The 20,600-nt window shown below is 39.6% G+C and overlaps 1 protein-coding gene across 4 annotated transcripts in view; it reads left to right on the forward strand.

Annotated features, from left to right (window-relative positions):
• The window catches only part of ZNF654 (zinc finger protein 654), a 61,629-nt gene that overhangs the window by 10,760 nt on the left and 30,269 nt on the right, over window positions 1-20,600 (forward strand). For all 4 annotated transcript variants that reach the window (XM_050957058.1, XM_050957070.1, XM_050957069.1 and 1 more), the window contains exons 2-3: window positions 10,363-10,508; window positions 18,844-18,925. In XM_050957058.1, coding sequence (XP_050813015.1) covers window positions 10,363-10,508; window positions 18,844-18,925 — 228 coding nt within the window. The remainder of the gene's footprint in view (window positions 1-10,362; window positions 10,509-18,843; window positions 18,926-20,600) is intronic.

Here is a 20,600-nt window from a genome sequence, read left to right on the forward strand (position 1 = left end):
ATTGTAGTTTCTCTTTTTAAAAGTATTTAGTTGAAGAGTTTTCTTTGTATATACTGTTTGGTTGTTTATATAATTAACTGCATCCTTGCAAAGTTTTTCTCTGCCTTAATGAAGGGAGAGTCTGTAGTGAATAGTGCATTTGTTGTACTATCTATGCCACTTGTCCCGTAAATTGTTTTGACAGCAAAATGGTTCACATTTTAGAAACTGCTTGTATGTAAGTACTAGCAATCTCATTGCACTCTCGTTTGATTTGGAGGTGATCTCAGATGCTTCTTTCATCTTTGCAAAATCAGTTACTTGGTATAAAGTAGCCAATTTTATGAAAATGTCAGCAGTTCTCTGTGTAAACAATCCAAACTGGCCCTAAAAAAAGTTAAAATTAATATTAGTAAAGTGAGGGGAAATATGATTTTACTCTTTCATAGATATTTAGTCACGGTGACACTAATATTGAAATCCATGTTTTTCACTGAACAAAACTTTGCCCCAAGTAAAATACTCCTGCCAATGAACACCTGGATGGCTTTTTTTAAGGCAAAACTTAGTTTTCATGCCTTAAGGGCCTTCACCCGTGACAACTTAGTTCAAAATAATCACAACACTCTGAATCCTTAATTTATTGGGCCTCATTATCAGATATGAGTGCCTCTGTTTTGTCACGTTAAATTTACCTTAGCATGTATCTTGTAACACTGCTTTCTCCACAGTGAAGGAGCGTTAATGTGGAATAATTTCATTTACTTCAGTAGAGTTAACTCTTAATTTAGGCTAGTGTAATTAGGAGCAGAATTTGACCTCTGCCTGCTGTGTCAGAATGTTTGCAATATTCTTTTTCTTAATTCCTAAAGACAGCAGCACAGTCGTAGGTGAAAATTTGTAATAGGAATTGAACTATATTTTTACTTTAGGCTATAAAAATAAAGTAAATCAAATCTTAAATTTTCCGTTATAATTTGAAGTACACTATCATGGAAAAAAGTAATTGTAAACACGAGTAAATGAGAATGATATTGTGGACGATATTTGTTGTCCACCTACTGCTATTTATTGGTTAATGGAATTATTCTTATTACCCATTATCTTGAAACACCTAGTAGTAATATTGTATGGAGCCATGCTCCCAGGAGTGCAGGGCCAGCATGAGAGTCTAAGGCAGGGGTAGGCAACCGATGGCATGTGTACCGAAGGCGGCACGCGAGCTGATTTTCAGTGGCATTCCACTGCCCGGGTCCTGACCAGCGGTCTGGGGGGGCTCTGCATTTTATTTAATTTTAAATGAAGCTTCTTAACATTTTTAAAACCTTATTTACTTTACATACAATAATAGGTTAGTTATATATTATAGACTTGTAGAAAGAGACCTCCTAGAAATGTTAAAATGTATTACTGGCACGTGGAGCCTTAAATTAGAGTGAATAAATGAAAACTCGGCACATCACTTCCGAAAGCTTGCCCATCCCTGGTCTAAGGCCTTTACACAGCAGCCCCAAGGCTGGGGGCAAGCTGCTCAGCCTTTATGGGAGGAATCCTTTCTGTGAAGAAATCCTTGCAGTTAGATTCCCATGGAAAATGTTCCCTTCTGCAACTTTTTGCATTGGAAGCAGGACAGGAAATGATCTGGCATTTGATTTATTAGAATTAGCTTGTAAAAGTTAAGGTTTTTCCTCAAATTCATCTTAAATTGCTGTTAAATTTTTTTGTGACCCAAGAACTCTCAATGCCAATTGGCAAGGTGATGCAGAGAAATCTCATGAGATCGGTGTGTACATTAAAGTTCACCATATGATGTCATGTGTGACCTCGAAAGCTAGTGTCACACTGGTCATGAGTATCGTGAAACATATGTACAGATACTGCATAAGAAAATGTGTATATGCACAGGAAAAGATGCTCTTAATGTCTGTCAAGGCACTGGTCCTGAACAATGGTGAAAAACAGGTTGTCTGTCAGACGAGGTGTTCAGTCATCTATCTATTTACATGTAAATTGACTGTTCTCTTGTTCAGTGTGTTCTCTGGATCACCCCTTTGAACTGAATACAAATGTAGGATTGTGAGAAAGAACTTCATGAAGAAACAAAGGGAAAGAACAACACAGCATGGGGTAGATGAACTTATCTTGAGGTGCATATCAGTTTGCTTGACTATATTTGGGAGCCTAGAAGACTCCCAGGCATGCTTCTCTGAGGAAGTAAGAGTGCGGTGCTTTCGCTTAATTAAAAAATGGTTTTAACGAGGCTTGGTTGAAAATGCTGGCAAGAGCTTTGGGTGAGAAGTTTCTTTAGAGAAGAGAGTAAGTTGTTAGTTAAATTTAGTCTCTAGAAAGCTTGTTAGGACTTTTTTTATGTATTTGTTTCCAATATTCTTTCTTGCTATTACTCGAATCTCTTTTCTTTGATGATAAACTTACTCTTGTTTTCACATTAAATATATCAGTGCTGTAGTGTTAAGCAAAATGATGGTGCTGAGTTGAATCTTACAAACTGGGATATACTGTTCCCTTGCTAATTGTAAGCCTTTGGGGCTAGAGCAGGCCTCCACAACATACTGCTGGCGGGCCACATGTGTCTCACATGGGCTCACTGTGCAGCCAGCAGGGAATGAGTAGGCAAGAGGTGGGGTGGGCCAAGCCAATGGCCAGCTGGTGGGTGGGTGGAGTGTTGAAGAGGCCAGTGGCAGGCTGGAGAGTGAGGGTGAGCCAGGGGCAGGAGGCAGCAGCAGAAGGTAAGAGGCCAGCGTTGGGGGAAGCAGGCAAGGTGGTGGCGGGGGGATGTGTGAGGAGGTGAGCCGGGAGGTTGGGGGGCTGAGGAGGTGAGCAGGCAGGCAGTGGCGGGGGGGCAGGTGAGCCGGTGGCAGGGGAGGGGGGCTGAGGAGGTGAGTGGGTGCGGGGGCAGGTGAGTAGGAGAGCCAGGAGGGTGAGGGGCTGAGGAGGCAACTGGGTGGGCAGTGGCAGGGGGACAGGTGAGCCAGCGGCTGGGGAAGGGCGCAGGCTGAGGAAGTGAGCGGGGCGGGGGTGATTAGGCAAGCCGGGTGGGGTGGAGGGATGACAAGCCACATGGCCGGGCAGTGGCAGGGGGGCTTTATACTTGGGGGGGGGGGCGGGGTGAGGAGGTGAGCGGTGAGTCGGTGGCTGACCTGTTCTACTGATTTTCTGTCATAAAAATTGGTCCTTTTTGCTGCTTTTCTCTGGGCTGGGGGTTGTCCCAGTGCTGCACAGAGGGTGTTCCCAAAGGATGGTCCTTGCTTCTAACCCAGGAGGTCATCAGTCTGCTCTTCTCTAGTCAGTCCACTTGACAAGTTTGATTGTCCTTGATCTGGCTCCCATCCCCTCTCCAAGGGTTGCAGCTGTCTGGAGGTGCTGCTTCCATGCCTTCCTCATTCACACCTCATTCATTCAACAGGGCAATTGATTACAAACTGGGAGAAGATCTTATTCTACTTCCAGCAAAAAGACATTGTTCTTTTACCTTAATTATACTACCTTAGGGGCCCACTATAACGTATTACCAAGGTTCAATACCTCTGTTTCCGCGAAGGAGAGTTTGTTTTCACTGACTTTGGTGGGAGAAGTAGGTTCAGCCCCCAGCTGTTTTTTTTGGAGTAATATGGCCCTCTCCGCTTTGAATTGTGCAGGCCTGGGCTACAGTGTGCCTGCACAGATAGAACAAGGCCTGGAAGGCAGTGCTTGTGTTGCTGGAGGCAGGTGGTTTCAGAGAACTGATCCACAATGGGCACAGACTGGGCTAGGACACATGGCACGCAAAGGGAAGGTGTGGAGCTGTCTCACAATCCTGGGAAGCATCACAAATGGTTAAAACTTGTGTTGAATGTTTGCATTAGTTGAAACTTGCTTGTACATAGATAATACCTGTCATAAACAGATAGCTAAGGGTTAATGTCTCTTTCACCTGAAGCACCTGACCAGAGGACCAATCAGGAAACCGGATTTTTTCAACTCTGGGTGGAGGGAAGGGTGTGTCTGAGTCTTTGTGTCTGTCTGCCTGCTTTCTCTGAGCTTTGGAGAAGTAGTTTCTACTTTCTAGTCTTCTGTTTCTAAGTGTAAGGACAAAGAGATCAGATAGTAAGTTATATGGTTTCTTTTCTTTGATATTTGCATGAATATAAGTGCTGGAGTGCTTTGATTTGTGTTCTTTTTGAATAAGGCTGTTTATTCAATATTCTTTTAAGCAATCGACCCTGTATTGTATCATCTTAATACAGAGAGACCATTTGTATGTATTTTTCTTTCTTTTTTTATATAAAGCTTTCTTTTTAGACCTGTTGGAGTTTTTCTTTACTTCAGGGAAATTGAGTCTGTACTCACCAGGGAATTGGTGGGAGGCAGAAATCAGGGGAGATCTGTGTGTTGGATTTGCTAGCCTGGTTTTGCATTCCCTCTGGGGGAATAGGAAAGTACTTTTTGTTTCCAGGACTGGAAACAGAGAGGGGGAGTCACTCTGTGTAGTTTCACAGAGCTTGTGTCTGTGTATCTCTCCAGGAGCACCTGGAGGGGGGAAGGGAAAAAGGATTATTTCCCTTTGTTGTGAGACTCAAGGGATTTGGGTCTTGGGGTCCCCAGGGAAGGTTTTTCAGGGGGACCAGAGTGCCCCAAAACACTCTAATTTTTTGGGTGGTGGCAGCAAGTACCAGGTCCAAGCTGGTAACTAAGCTTGGAGGTTTTCATGCTAACCCCCATATTTTGGACGCTAAGGTCCAAATCTGGGACTAAGGTTATGATAATACCCATTTTCTTTCTTAAGGATCCTAAAGGGTCTTACTAAGTGCTCACCTACCACTAAAACGTACTGATCTCCGGGGTGAAAATTTGCATCCATTTTGCACTGACAACACTACACGTATGTTAGGAGTGGCAGCGAGAAACTTCAACTAAAACTACAGTTAAACTTAAATAGTTCAGTTTAATAACCTGTAGTGGAAATGGGCCATAAATTCCTTACTCTTGCATAAAGCTCTACTGGAGAGGTAAAATCTGCTATGACCTGGCCTTGTATTAGTCATCAGTTACTATAATTAAAATCACTGTTGGTACTGGAGTAGAACTGTTTCCAAAGTACAGGTATGCAGACAGGGGAATTTGAAGTGATTAGCCAGGCTTTGTCGTCTGCTGTGGTCTCTGAGTGACTAAACACTAGGTAGCAGATACCTTCTTTGCTCCAGGAATTTTGGTAGACCCTATGAATTACAGAGCTTTCTTCTTTTCTCCAGTATTTGTAAACCAATAACCATGTGGTCTGGGTTATAAATGTATGTCCAAATTTATTTTTCAGGGTCATAGGAGTAGTGTGACAGTTTCAAGATATGCAGTGTATGGTATGCTAATTCAGCATATTCACCTTGAAAAATTCAGGATATTTATATAGGAGGCTTAGCCATTGAGAGGGCTTTCAGATCAAACTTGAAGTGTACTAGCAAATTTAAAATAAATATAGATTATTTTCCCCAAAAAACTAATATTCAATCTGGTCTGAAATTTCTCTTTAACAAATACCTTATTTCTCCCCTCTACATACTGTACTGGTGCTTCCAGTTAGCTAGGTGAAGAAAATGACTAACTTCACAGATTTGAACTTATGGAAACCTGCAACTGTAAATTGAAAAATGAGAAAAGGAATACAGGATTGCTATTCTAGTCTTTCCCTTTTGTTTAGCTAACTTCTGTCTACATTTCTCTTGTTTGGCCATGTGTTTCATCCTTTTTGATCTTGTTTTTCCTTTATTTTGTGATAGTGATTGTACCTAAGCATATTGCTCTTTGTACTTAAAGCACTTCTCCCTTTGATTCTTGCACTGTTCTTGAGTGCTGGTTATTTACAGTTACTCTTTGGATGGATGGCAGGACAGGAGTTTTAGCAGGTGATGAATGCATGCTGGACTCACTAGACCGGGGGTGGGCAAACTACGGCCCATGAGCCGTTTTGATCTGGCCCTCGAGCTCCCGCTGGGGGAGCGGGATCAGGGGTTGCTCCTGAAAGCAGCTGCGTGGGCTCCTGCCCCATCACAGATCCTATGTGTAGGGGCAGCCTTGGCTCTGCATGCTGCCCCCACCCCCAAGTGCCGCCCCTGCAGCTCCCATTGGCCGGAAACCACAGCCAATGGGAGCTGCAGGAGCGGTGCCTGAAAATGGAGCAGTGTGCAGAGTTGCCTGTCTGCGCCTCCGCATAAGGAGCCAGAGAAGAGACATGCCGCTGGGAGCCACTTGAGGTAAGTGCTGCCCAGAGCCTTTCCCTGCACCCCCAACCCCCTGCCCCAGCCCTGATCTCCCTCCTGCCCTCTGAATCCATCAGCCCCAGCCCAGAGCACCCTCCACTCCAAACCCCTCATCCCCAGCCCCACTCCAGAGCCTGCACCCAACACCAGCGCCCCAGCCTGGAGCCTCCTCCTGCACCCTGAACTTCTCGTTTCTGGCCCCATCCTGGAGCCCCCAAGACCAACCAGAGCCCTCTCCCATATCCTAACCCCAATTTTGTGAAGATTCATTGCCTGCCATACAATTTCTATTCCCAGATCTGGCCCTTGGGCCAAAAAGTTTGCCCACCTCTGCTTAGACTTCATTTCTCTTGTGCTTTTTTATGTGTACCTATTCTTCCAAATAGAGGGGAGATGAAGTGAATTAGAATGAAATTGAAAGGTGGAAAATTCAGAATGGATAAAAGCACTTTTTTCATAAAACACAATAGCATGTGGAACTCAGTGCTACAAGATGTTTCTGAGCCCAAAAGCTTAGCAGGATTCACAAAGAGTCAGACATCTATAGGGATAACAAAAATATCTAGAATTAATCTAATCAAAGCTATTCAGTGTCTCATGTTTCAGAGCATAAATCAAACTTTTAACTGTTGGAGGTCAGGGAAAAAACCTTCCTTAGGCATATTATCCCATAAGGTGGTACTATGGGGTTTCTTCTGCCTTCCTTTGAAGGAACTGATAATGGCTACTGTTTAAGACAGGATACTGAACTAAAAGATGAAAAATGCATATGTTCCTCTGCCAGTTCTGTCAAAGTGTATTAACAAGTGTAATACTACGATCAGTTTATCTGCAAATGACTGACATTTTTTGGAAGTTAATATAATAGTGTTAATAAACATACTGGTATAATATCCTAGAGATGGAAGATATTCATTTGCTTATATAGTAGAAACAGAAAAAGCCTCTCCACACCATCCTTAAATCCCAGTCCTGTTCTGTATGTGACTAAATTTTAATTTGAAAACATAGTTTAGTTTCCATGACTATTAGTCCTTCAGCCATCTACCAAAGGCTCTAATTGTGCCTGAGTTGTTCATGTTGCAGACAGATATCTACTACAACCAGGACCAATGCCACCTACTCGTATCCCATAGGTGACTGAACATCTCAGTCTGAACTGCTGATTTTATCCAGAGGTGTACAAGTGAAAATTTTCATATCCCATCACCCAGTCCACTCTAATTTAAGTAAAGTAGGAAATGCACACAATTTCTTCTAGACTAGATCTGATCTGAATGTGTTATAATCTGAGATGAAAAGGAACCCCATCACAACTTTGGACCTCATCCATACTACTTGACTGTTTATGTGGTAGGATTCACTGTAACATCTGAGCACCACACAGAAAATAAAGGAGCTTATTCTTTGCATACTTGTGATGCACAAAAGTAATATTCCCTTTTTAAAGTTGAGGATTGAGGCACAGAGCAGCGCTGTAATGTGGGCAGTGTAGACATGCTTTATTGCTGGGGGAGAGCTCTTCCGGAGATATAAGTAAACAAAACCCACCCTGAACGAGCAGTGGTAGCTGTTGATACTGGCACTTTTCAGTGCTAAAACTTTTGTCGCTCAGGGGGGTGTTTTTTCACACCCCTGAAGGACAAGTCTTAGTGCTGAAAGTGGTAGTGTCTTAGTGCTGAAAGTGGTAGTTTAGACACAGCCTGAGTCAGAGCGTATACTTGAATCTGCATTTTATAAAGCAGTCCTGTACCTTAGCCACCATATCATCCTCTTTTTTCTGCACTGCCATTTTTGGCTCGGCCCTAACCATGGTTTATATTTGCTTACAACATATTTAGGACTGTTAATGGTAATCAGCTGACAATATTTTGCCTGTCAGAGATGTAGCTGGCACATGGTTGGTTTCCTGTAAATGGACATGCCTTTTTTTGTAATGTAGAATGGATACCCTATTCATGTTTATGTAGCTAACTGGTCTGGTTGATCCTCACATTGCTGAGAGAAGGGTGGTAGGACATCTGAATGCACTGCTAGCAACTGTACATGTTTTCTGAACATTCTATTTTTCTTCATTTAATTGCTCAGATTTTCCCAGATGCCCTGAAAAGAACATAGGCAATTATGGTACACCGCTGCCTCGATATAATGCCTCCCGATATAACATAAATTTGGATATAACGCGATATAGCAGTGCTGCGGAGGGGGGGGGGGGCTGCGCACTCCAGTGGATCAAAGCAAGTTCAGTATAACACAGTTTCACCTATAACGCGGTAAGATTTTTTGGCTCCCAAGGACGGTGTTATATCGAGGTAGAGGTGTAGTTGTAAATGCATGAATACTGTTGTAGCAAAAATGGTACTGTGTGGACACAAATTGAACAGTGTTATTGGTAACTGGTTAATGTGACCGTGCTGATATTGGGACTACCACTGAAAGCCGTAGCATGGACACAGCCATGGATGGGAATTAAATGACCTGCATATTAATCTCACATTCTTTATTGTGGTGATGACCTATCCTAAGTTTAAGCAGTTAAAGAATATTTTCGACATATTTCTAAATGTGTGTTTCATACAGTCTTAGATAAAGTAATATATTGTAGTTCAGTTTCTGATAACTTTAGGCATGGAAGGATTTGTTTTTTATCAATTAAATGTCAGTAAATGTTAGTTTCTTCGTACTCACACAAAATAATAAATATAAATTTCCATCAGTGATAACAGAAATTTACAGATAGGCAAAATAAAAAAAAATGCTACTTAAGAACTTAATAGTTTTGTTTAAGGATATTTACTCTGTATAGTTTGATTTGTGATGTTGATAGTTTGTGTTTTAATGGTTATAAAGCTTTACCTTTTTAAATCCCAATACTTTAATTAAATACACCTCCGCCCTGATATAACATGACCCGATATTACACGAATTCGGATATAATGTGGTAAAGCAGTGCTCGGAGGGTGCAGGGCTGCACACTCCGGCAGATCAAAGCAAGTTTGATATAACGCGGTAAGGTTTTTTTGGCTCCCGAGGACAGCGTTATATCAGGTTAGAGGTGTAATTGTCTATCCTCCCCATAATTTCCCACGAGTGTGAAAATTTACATTGATAAAAATTGAGTTCTCTAAAGCCTACTTAGAACATTGTAATGCTTTAGTGATATACAAGATTCTTCAACAGTTTATTTTGTGTTCCTAGTATGACCACAGTCTCAATTTTAATTGGGGTTTAGTTTGGACTGGCTGCTTTTTACAAATGTTAATAGTGTAAAAAAATAAAAAGCCAGGACTGCTTAGGCTTCAGTAATGAAGTGTTATAAACATATTGCATGCTGACACAAATCAGACTAATAAAATGTTTGCACACAAGATGTGAACTTCTTTTTAAAGGGTTTTCTAACCGTTAAACCAACGAACAAATGTAGTTTATCCTGTTTGGGCTTTTTTGTATACTGTTAACTGAAATGTCCAGTACATTTGGAAGAAAGTCCCTTTATCTAAAAATCCCTTGTCTTGGAAGCGGTGAGACTTCCAATTCTCCATATATTTGTGCCTTTCAAGGAAAAAATACAGACTTGCTCTTGAATTTAGGAATATGGAATGTCAATCAGAAAAAACAGTTGTTTTCTGAGGAGTATCTTTAGCCTTCCTCTGTTGTAAAAAGCAAAAGGGGCACAAACCCATTTTTTTCCCCACTTAGTGACATTTAGAAGTGGTAAGTCTTAATATGGCTGCAGACTATACCTTTTTCTTCTGTTGCAAAACAAAAGCTTGTATTTAAGCGTAGAGCATAATTGCCAATCTGATAGTAGGTAAGAAGAATTCTTCCTCCACTGCTTTTTGAAAAGTCAGTCAGAAATGATTTTTGGTCCATTTTTTTGTGGTGTAAGAAGGACAAGGCTTCTTCCTTTATATTTTTGCTTTATCAAAACGAAAACATGAAAAAATTATATATGAAACATTTTAAGTGTTGCATCCTAGAGGAATGAATTGTGATTTTATATTGATCTCTATTAAACCTGCTACTAAAAAGCTTTTTTTCTCCGTTTATAAACTGTAGACCTTTTTTACTATTTCTAGCGAAAGAGAACATTCTCTATTGTAATACAGGTTTGTGACTGTTTTCCCTATAGATTGTGGAAGACTATGCTGGAAGATGGCAGGTTCCTTTGCCTCAGCTTCAGGTGCTTCAGACAGCTCTTTGTTGTTTCACGTCTGCCTGTGTATCATTCCCAGCTGAATGTGAGCACGTACAATATGTTTTGAGTAGCCTAGCTTTGTAAGTACATCCTTTTTCCTATTAACTCCATTTACAGGCTAACTGTTAGTGTTCTACTTTTGCAATGAAAGCAGCATGTCGTAAGAGGTCCTGTTTTGTAAAGGCCGTCTTACTTTGTACTATTTAAATACACGAGACCAAACTTATTCCTGGTTAATTAAATAGTTGAAGCTCTGAAAGGGATGACTTCACCTGTTCTTTTTATATCACATTTACTCAAAGAACATGCTTAGGTCAAACTTGTGAAAATGTTGTACAGTTTCTTTTAACAAAGCCACCTAATTAACAATAGAAGTGTGCCTGTGATCATTTTATATTTCACTGACATTTTAAATGTTATGTTCGTCTGAAATATTTGCAAACCAAACCTTGTGGCATTGTGGCAATAAATGGCCACGAACAAAAGTAAAATTGATAGTACACTTCTGTTGTCCAAGCAGAGAGATGCAAAAAGTAAATAAACTAAAAATTATTATAATGGCCTAAGGCTTTTGTAAAAGGAAAAGATTTGTTTAAATTGTGACTCTCTAAATCTGATTCTTCAACAACACACTTTTTGGAGAAGAGTTTGTTACACAAGATAGTTAAGAAAATATATTTTTCTTTTGAGGAAAAGATTTGTTGAGGGCTAATATACACATCTTCAACTGATGATTTTGTTATCTTGTTTATTTGCCCTAACAAAATCCTCCTCACGTCACATTTATTGTCTGACTCAATAAAGTAGATGCCAAAAACTTGAAAATGTCAAAATAAAAACAAACAGTTCTTGTATCCTATATATATTGGCTCCTGTCATCAGTAAGTGGAGAGAGGAAATTTGAAAGCATGTTGAGTGCGGCTTTCACAAATAAGAGCAAGTTCCGGCTGAGTAAATGAGTTAATTTTTTGTCCAGCAGATGGAACAGCTCTGTCTTGCTGAGCTGTGGTTTTAACTATTCTTAGTATGTTTTTGTTACTAGTTTTACTTGGTCAGAATTAGTCATCTCAATGTGGGATTTTGTGTTGCTCCATGAACTGAGGGTTAGAAAAATATCTGTAGGGGAACACTTTATTGGTCTTTACATCTCCTGCTTGCATCTTCAGAGTGAGCTAGCAGATCCACCTTTTTTACTTTGTCTTTGAACGACCATCACTAATCCCAAGAGACTTAAAGCTTCTATTTTGTGCACTCATGATACACTTTAAAAAAGTGAAACTGAAGAGTAGGATAGAGTAGATTTATGTGGAAATATAACTCTTAAAAGTGAATAATTGTTGAGTGAAACCAGAAAAAATCAATGTATCAAAATATGGTAGTCAAGTACCTGAGGATAAACTACTTGCCCCATAGAGTAGAATGAATATAGTCATAGTATCTCTCTTTAGAAAAAGATCAGTTATTGTCTGAAGCATGATTCAGATTGTTTAATCCTGGCTCATAGTTGATGCTTATTAGCTACTGTGAATACATTCTAAGGATTTGGCTACACTTGCAGCTGTACAGCGCTGGGAGTTAAAGCTATCTTCGTACAGCTGTGTAGGGAAAGCACTGCAGTGTGGCCACATTTGCAGCGGTGTTGGGAGTGGTGCATTATGGGCAGCTATCCCCACGTTCAAGTGGCTGCAATGTGCTTTTCAAAAGAGGTGGGTAGGGTGGAGTGTGACAGGGAGCATGGGGGAGACAGAATGGATTTTTGGAGCTGACACTGTGTCAGCTCCCTGCCTTGCAAGTTCTAAGGACTTGAAGATACACAGCACCAACCTTCAATCATTTTAAAAGTTTCGACCCCTTCCCCCACCCCTCTCTCATTCACTAACTTCAAATAGCCTTCAGATCAAATAAGCAGCTGCTCCAAAAAGTGCCCCCCTCCCCCAGGTTGCTTCTCTCCTCAAGCAAACACTGGCTGTGGACATTCATCCCCCTGCCTGCCTCTGCTCGAGCAAACAGTAGCTGTGTTTGTTTTTTAGATAAGCAGCTCCAGGAGCCCCGAGTTCACAACAAAACAAAGAGAGGCATCACAACAAAGCAGAATGTTATCTTTTCTTAAAAAGCATTATGGGAAGGTTCTGGAGGTCAGTTACAGCATAGTAAGATTAATCACTGTTTACACTGATACCCCAACACTGCAAGAGCTGGGCTGTTCTCTTTATTCCTCTCGTCGAGGTGGAGTACAGCCAGCGCTATAGCCAGGGAGATACAGCACTGTATTTGCCTTGCCAGTGTGGACGGGGAGTAAGTTACAGCACTGTAAAGCCACCACCAGTGCTGTAACTCTCAAGTGTAGCCAAGCCCTAAGAAAGATTTAGTGTTTCAGGGTAGGGACAATACCTTCATATATGTCTGTACAGCACATAGCACAGTTTCATTTCGATCCTGAGTGGGGCACGTGGGGCCTACTGCAACACAAATAATAAATAACTGTGACACCAAATTTAGTGTCTATCCTAGTCTAGATTAGGTACCGATCAGAAATTGAGGCCAATTGCCTGGGGGAGCAGGGGGGAAATGAGTTTCTCAGTCATCTGCTATCACCCCCTATGTTAAACTTATGCACATGAGTTTGGGGATGGGTTGTCCTTAATAGCTTGCTTGCCCCAGCTTATGAATTTGAGGAGCACTGAGCACAAAACAAAGTATTTTTCCCAAAAAAACTGCTTTGGTTGGCTTAGTTTTGCTGTGATGTCACAAAATGATTCTGGGGCATAGCAGTAACCAAGGAAACATTGCTGAAGTATGTTAGCCCTGAGGGTGTTGAAATCTTAGTCTTTCGGAAAATACACCATACATAATACAAAGTCCTAGCTCTTAAAGGAGAGAGCGAGAAGGAGGGAAAAGAGGGAGGGGAGAAAAAAAAAGTAGTAGAAAAAACTGGAATCTGCCTGACCCCGTATGGGCTTTCTCCATACTTGAGCAGGGTTTCCTTGGTAACCAGATGGTAAACTACTGAGAGCAGAGACTGTTCTCTCTGTGCACTTACTAAGCAAACCATTCATAATAAATGAGGCAGCATCTATATTCACTTTAATGCAGGAGCTGTATTATTGTACTGGGATCATTGGTAAACAAACGTACAAGCACTGCCTTGTAGCACCTATGTTATCTGAAAAGATGTTGCAAATGGCAGTAAACAACATGAAATGTAAATGTTAGATCACGTTTTGGAGCATCAAGAGACATGAAATGGACTACTATAATTTTGATATTCATGTAAAAAGATTGATGGAGAAGGAAGTTTTCAGTCTTGTTTTGAATGGCCATCTGAGCCAGCTGATTTAAGCGTGCAGCACATATTGAAGGCGAAGAAATATGAACTTTAGATCTGCAATTCAGTTTTAATAAAAACTAGAATGAAGGTATTTGCAGATGATCCCAAATTCGATCAGAAACCAAATGAAAACACATAATTAGAGTTACTGTAGTCTTTCCCAAGCGCTGTGAGAGTTCCCGAGGCTGGTAGTTTTCCAGACAATCACATGACACATGGCTTCTGCTGCAAGTAAAATGTGTTACTTAAACTTACTTATCTCACTTCAGATTGGCTATGAGAATTTGTGGTTAGCAGAAAGGATTTGTTGTTTCAATTGGCAAAATTGATCAAATTTTCCTCTAGGATTGAGATTAAAGGGCCATTGTGCAAAAGAACCGTTACAGCTTTGAATATGAAGGAAGGTGCAAAAATTGACCATGCCATTTTAAAAACAGAGACTCTGATGTAGAATATCTCAATTTTTTGACAAATTCAGAGTAACTTTTTGATTCATCATTGGATAGAGAAGAATTAGGTGCATCTTAATGTAGAAGTAGCCCAACTCTTAATTACTTCCAAACAAAGCCTGTTGTTGTAGATAATGTTGTTCCATTTATAAAGAACATGACTTATAGAGAAATGTTCGTTGGCCTGGTCTAAGTTTAAAATGTAGATCAACCTAGCTGTGTCACTCAGGATGTGAAAAATTCATACCCCAAGCACTGTAGTTAAGCTAAGAACGTAAGAATGGCCATACTGAGTCAGACCAAAGGTCCATCAAGCCCAGTATCCCGTCTGCTGACAGTGGCCAGTGCCAGGTGCCCAGAGGGAGTGAATAATAGGTAATGATCGAGTGATCTCTCTCTCTCCTGCCATCCATCTCCACCCTCTGACAAACAGAGGCTAGGGACACCATTCCTTACCCATCCTGGCTAATAGCCATTAATGGGCTTAACCTCCATGAATTTATCTAGTTCTCTTTTAAACCCTGTTCTAGTCCTAGCCTTCACAACCTCCTTAGCTGACCTAACCTCCAGTGTAGAAATGACTTAAGCCGACTGAAGAATTATTTCATCAACCTAGCTGTTGCTGCTTGTTGAGATTGATGGAAAGACCACATTCATTAATGTAGAAGTATCTACACTACAGCAGTGCAGCTGTGCTACCTGTAGTGTAGATATGCCTTTACTGTTCACCTTAGATCTTCTTGATGTTTGTACATACCTTAATTTTTTTCTATCAGTTTAATGTTGAAGCTAGAGTAAAACAATTTGGTTTTACTTTAGGAGATCTTTGGAAACTGAATTTCAAAAGTATTGAGTATAGAAAGTGAATTTTAATTGATTATTTTCTAGGTAACTTATGAACTGTCAAGTTGACAAACTTTTAAGCTGTTTTATAATATCTGAAACTCTGTCTTTCACTACTTAAAGTTTATGTGATACCTACAGTTGGAGGAATAAATGTTCCAGGCAAAGAGAGTGTTAAAGACAGGGATAAGTTGTCTCCACCAGTAAGTTCTAAGATCTTTCCCCTGTTACCTCCAGAAGCTGCAAAGGATGCTGGGATTTGCACAGAAGCCCTGTTTGGGCCTTAATATTTCATGACAATCCATGGTTGGTATCAGTCTGATAAACTTCAAGCTCCATTCTTACTAGCTTCTCTAACGGAAAAGGAGCTTTATCTGGTCTTGGGTACACAAAACTATCTGGCTGTGGGAGGAAGGACCTTGGCTACTCTGTCCTTGCTCCAGAGCTTTGTGGCTGTTACACTTAGTGCCTTTATTACTTTATTCCCTTTTCCAAACTACTCTGAATTTGCATCTTCTGTGAATAAATAATTGTGTTATCTGACTCCAGAACTGCTCAAACTTTTCTAATCAGGACCTGCATGTAATATGGACATGATTCTTGACAGTTCCTCTGACTCCCAAAGGGTTGTGAATAGTAGAGTGAAATGGATCAGAATCTTGGACAGGTTTACACTTAAAATGCTGCATTTGCACAGCTGCACCGCTGTAGCACTTAAAAGAAGATGCTCCTATGTCAACGGGAGGGCTTCTCCTGTTGGTGTAGTGAGCCCATCTTCCAGAGTGACAGTAGCCATGTCAACAGGACAAGCTGTCTCGTTGGCGTAGTGCTGTCTACATGGGAGAGTTAGGTTGGTTTAACTACATCACTCGGGTGTGGATTTTTCTTATCTCTGAGCGATGTAGTTATACCGATATGAGTCTGCAGTGTAGACCTGGCCTTAAGGTGAGGATAGTAGCAGAGGTATGGGAGCAGTCTGCAGATTTGGAAGACAATTGTGCATATATTTTACTTTGGATTCATACATTACACCCTTGCTATAACGTCCTTCCTAATAACGAACCTTCAGCTATAATAAACCTGCTCCCTGAATCCCACCTCCAGCCCCATGACTGTGGCAGCGCTGGAGGAACTATCAGCTGTACCACCCCTCAGGGTGGTGAGGCTCTTTTGCTATAATGAACCCCTGGCTATAATGAACAAATGGCAGAGATTTTAGTGGGTTCATTATAGCACTGGAGTTCTGTATTTGCAAAGTTACTTTTGGAACCCCAAAGGCTAGAAATTTAATTTAACTTCACATCTTAAAATCAGTAAAAATTGATGACTTGGGTTCTCAGCCCTTTTGCTACAAAGTTACTCATACTAGTAACCTGATTTTGGAAGCCTTTATTTTTTTCTTTTACTGTTTTGTTTAGGAAGTTTTAACAGGTTTACAAATCCTTACTATGTAAATATCAGAAACAAAATAATCATTACAGTAGTAAGCTTTTGTTTTGAGACACACTGTAGGGTAACGTAGTCATCGGATCTCTCTGTTTAACAGAGTTTAACACATTATAGAGTGAGAATCCTTACAATGCCCCTAATGTGTTTCTAATGATTATATTAAATTGAGTGAAATTTCTGATCACACATTTAACAGACCAGGCATGTCTATCAAATGTTAATATTCAAAAAAAAAAATGAACAATTGTGCTTTATTTTGCTGATGAATGTACTTTGGTGGAGCATTGAATAAATGGTAAACTAAATACGTTTGTCCTCTGTCTATTTTGCTGGGTACTTCATTGGTGCATTAATTTTTCATAACCACCTTTGATATTTCTTTGAACTATTGTTAGTTTTTTCAAGATTTCTAACACTGAGGGTGATTTTTAGTCCTGTTGTTGCCTTATCAAATAGCAGAATACTATTAGCAGTTAAGAAGGTAAATTTCTATACTTCTATTTTTATCTGTAAGGTGCTGAAAAAAAAAAATTTAGTGACTTCTTTAGAACTAGATGTAGTGGACCCCTACAGAAATCTGCTCAAGTAGCATGGTAAGCTAAAATTGGTAGAGTAGAGTGGCAGAGCAGAGCTTAGCAGTACTTCTCAGGAGGGAAGTTAGTCTGCATCTTGTGGAGTGTGGAAGCTTTGCCAGTGGATACTTCACTGCTCTCCTTCTCTGCTCACATAGTGGCAAGTGGGATACTTCTAGCTAGTGACTTGCTGCAGGATTTGTCAAGGATCGAGCTGTGAGTAGAGCACAGTATCTTTGTAAGAAAAACTGCAGAGTAATAAATGAAATTTTAAATGAAATGTTTTGAGAGAAAGGGATAGAGTGAGGGGCAAGACATAGAAATTATACAAATACAGGGGAGGAGCAGTGAAAGTAGGTCAGAATTAAGACCTTCCAATTTTGTATGCCAGTTTGAGTTTTGTCACACGGAAGCTAAATTAAGTCTCATTGAGTTGTGAACACAACACTTCATCTTTCTTGAAAACCACCTTAAAAAGTTTTCCACAAAACAAATTGTCAACTGTTTAGTCATTTTTCTGGTACAACAGTTTCAATCGCACATGACCTTGACAATCAATAAGTATGTAATGACAAGACAAAATAAGGAATGGAAAACTTGTGGGTGAGAAGGTAAATTACTGTGACTTTGATATTTAATAGAAAGTAACATATTAGGGGTTTAGTTTCTATCACACAAAGTCCTGTGCAAAGTATTATGCATCATGGAAGTATATTCTAGCATTTGTGAAAATTCAAATTGCTAAATTTTCTAACACTCGAATACTCAGGCTTGTAGAAATACAGCTTCAGAGTATTGCATGGAGACTTAATGGTGACTAGTGATAACTCAGGGCTAAATTTTTGTGCAGTGCAATTAAAATTAATCCCATCTAGCAGGTGCTGTTAATGAGATTCAAAAATCTGAAAATAAGAAATTTGTGAATCTTTTCCCGAGTGTTGTGGCTTTGAGTTTCAAATATAAATTATGCAATTGTATTGCCATGTTTTCATTGCAATGGTACATTATGCATCTGGAAGGGAGATAATTTCACTTCATTCTGTTCAATTTTCATCTCCATGTCACATGCCTAGAGTAAGCAGAAACCAAGTTAAAGGTGATGTGCACAGTTCTGTTTTAATTTATAGCATCATCTTGATATATAAAGGAAGTCAAAAGCATTTTCTGTCCCCAGAGACTTTTTTCTGTTTGTGTTGGGAAATATCAGATAGGTCCATTCCTGTATTCTCTAGCAAAACGAGGGGACTGAGATCATAATCATATTGGGAGTTTTCAGATCCAAAAGTTGATCAAGTATCAACTTTTCAATCTATGTTCTTGCTTTTAGCAGCTGTTTAAGTTAACATTTGAAGTAAAAATCTCTAATTTGGTTTCATTTACATGATGCCTGTGATTTTTTTACAATCCTAGGAGTTACACAGTAGTTCGAGGTTTTTAGGGGTGGGCCAGCCCCGAGTTTCTCATTTATAGCCAAAATATTGAGTTAACTGATGCAGAACTGAGGATAGCTTTCATACATTGTGGGTGGGATTTTCAGTGTTGAGCATTTTTTGCCTAACTCTTACTATTGGTATAAATTGGGTCAAACAAATGGTAAATGCTTTGGAAAACACTACTCTATATTTTTAACTGCTGTGATATATAATACAGTTTGTAATAGTTTTTGTAGTTTGACTGCCTAAATACCAAATAATTTCAGGATCTCTAGCTCTGAAGACAGCTGAAATGATTTGCTTTTGTTTGGTTTTTGACTTGTCATTACTTGTGTTTGTAGGAGTTTTTTTGAATTGCTGCTGTTCTTTGGAAAAGATGAATTCTATGAAGATCCTTTAAAAGATATTCTAGGTTCAATCCAGGTAATACCAGTTGCTGCTTGCTTCTATGTTTTTTGCAAAAACCAAAAATTATGTTTTAAAGATCAGCCTGTTTGTAGAAAGTCATGCTTTCATGAGTGTTTTGGAGGATACAAGCATTGGTAGAACACTTCAGTAGAGTGAAGAAAGATAGTGAGCCATTGCATTTACACTTCCCGTCTCTGTAATTTTATCAGAGGAAAAATCTTTTAGTACACTTGCCATTGCTACTACTGTTCCTATCAAAAGCCTAAATAAACTGGAGCACAATCCTTGTTTTGTAATGAACAAATTAATAAGGTTCTATTTTGTGAATTTGCTTTGACAGAAAAAAAATTCAAATAAAGATTCCCATCACCAAGTTAATTTCTGACAGCTTTCCTTTAAGTATCTGACCAGAGTTTAGTGTCATTCAAGTAATCAAGTGTTCCAGGTTATGATTTAAATCTACAGTTTCCTCATCCACAATTTTAGACAATGGACTGAAAAAGCAAAACTGTTATCTTTAATTGCTTAGGACTAGGCTGTGTTCTCACTTGCCTGATGTCTTGGGCATTAGAGGATGCTAATATTTAGTAACTGCTTTATAATTGTACAGTAATGTTCTCAATAACCATCTGACATAAGTTACCTAGGCACATGCTGCAGAATTGGGTATGGGAAGGGAGCTGGTTTAGACACGTAAAGAATGAAGCATGTCATGGTTTTGCTTAAGTTTTGTGGGACTGTTCTTTGTTAATATTTAGGGTGCCCAAAGGAATGGTTGCTGTGTTAGATTCAAGTTGAGACAGATCTTTGCCATAAAGTAGACAGGGGATGTAAGAGGAAACTGACAGAAAGGCCCGTATTTTTTCTTTGCCCTTAAAATTTGTTTTTATTTTAGCTTTTTTGGTTTTGTCCTTTTTTTATTTTTTATTTACTTAAACCATTTGCCTCACATTTGTAATTTTGCGTTTTGACACACATTAATATTGTTTTCTTTTAAATCAATAGTGCATTAATGGTCAAAATGGTCTTTTTAATGAGGAAACTTGTAAGATTTGCTTTTCAACCGAACACCTACATACAAATTGTCTTGATGAAAATAAATCAGTTTCAGTTCCTTGACCGTCAAACACAACTCACCTGGACATAATAGACAAACTTAGGAATGAATTGAAGAACATGGCAGCTAAAATAACCTACAGCAGAAATGAACATTAAAGCAGTGAATTGTAAATGCCTGGAAGCTGTTCTCTAGCTTGCATGAAATATATGGATTGTCCCAAAGACACTTCAGTGTGCAATAAAATCTAATGATAGATAAGTCCTCTTGAATAGAATGATCTGAACAGAAATTCAGATACCATCTTACTTTCCTTTTAGTATCTTGTTTTTTTTTTGCGGATGACTGATACCTGGTGTGGTGGTAAGCTATTAATTGATGCTGGTGGCAAAGGCTACTTTATACCAGTAAATTACAAAGAAAGAATAACTTGGGCTGCACAAAAATTGTGGCCGCTGCTATCAGGTTACTATAAGTAAACATCTGGAGGTAAGTAAACTTGGTTTGATATAAGAGTTATAGGGTTTAAAACCATATCTGCTTTAGGACATTCCATAATCACTACATAATTCCAGGGTAACTTCTTTTTTGTACTGCGTTTATTCACTTCTGCCATTAAAATTAACTCAGCAG

This window comes from Gopherus flavomarginatus, chromosome 1 (assembly GCF_025201925.1).
Source record: "Gopherus flavomarginatus isolate rGopFla2 chromosome 1, rGopFla2.mat.asm, whole genome shotgun sequence".
NCBI classification, from domain to species: Eukaryota; Metazoa; Chordata; order Testudines; family Testudinidae; genus Gopherus; species Gopherus flavomarginatus.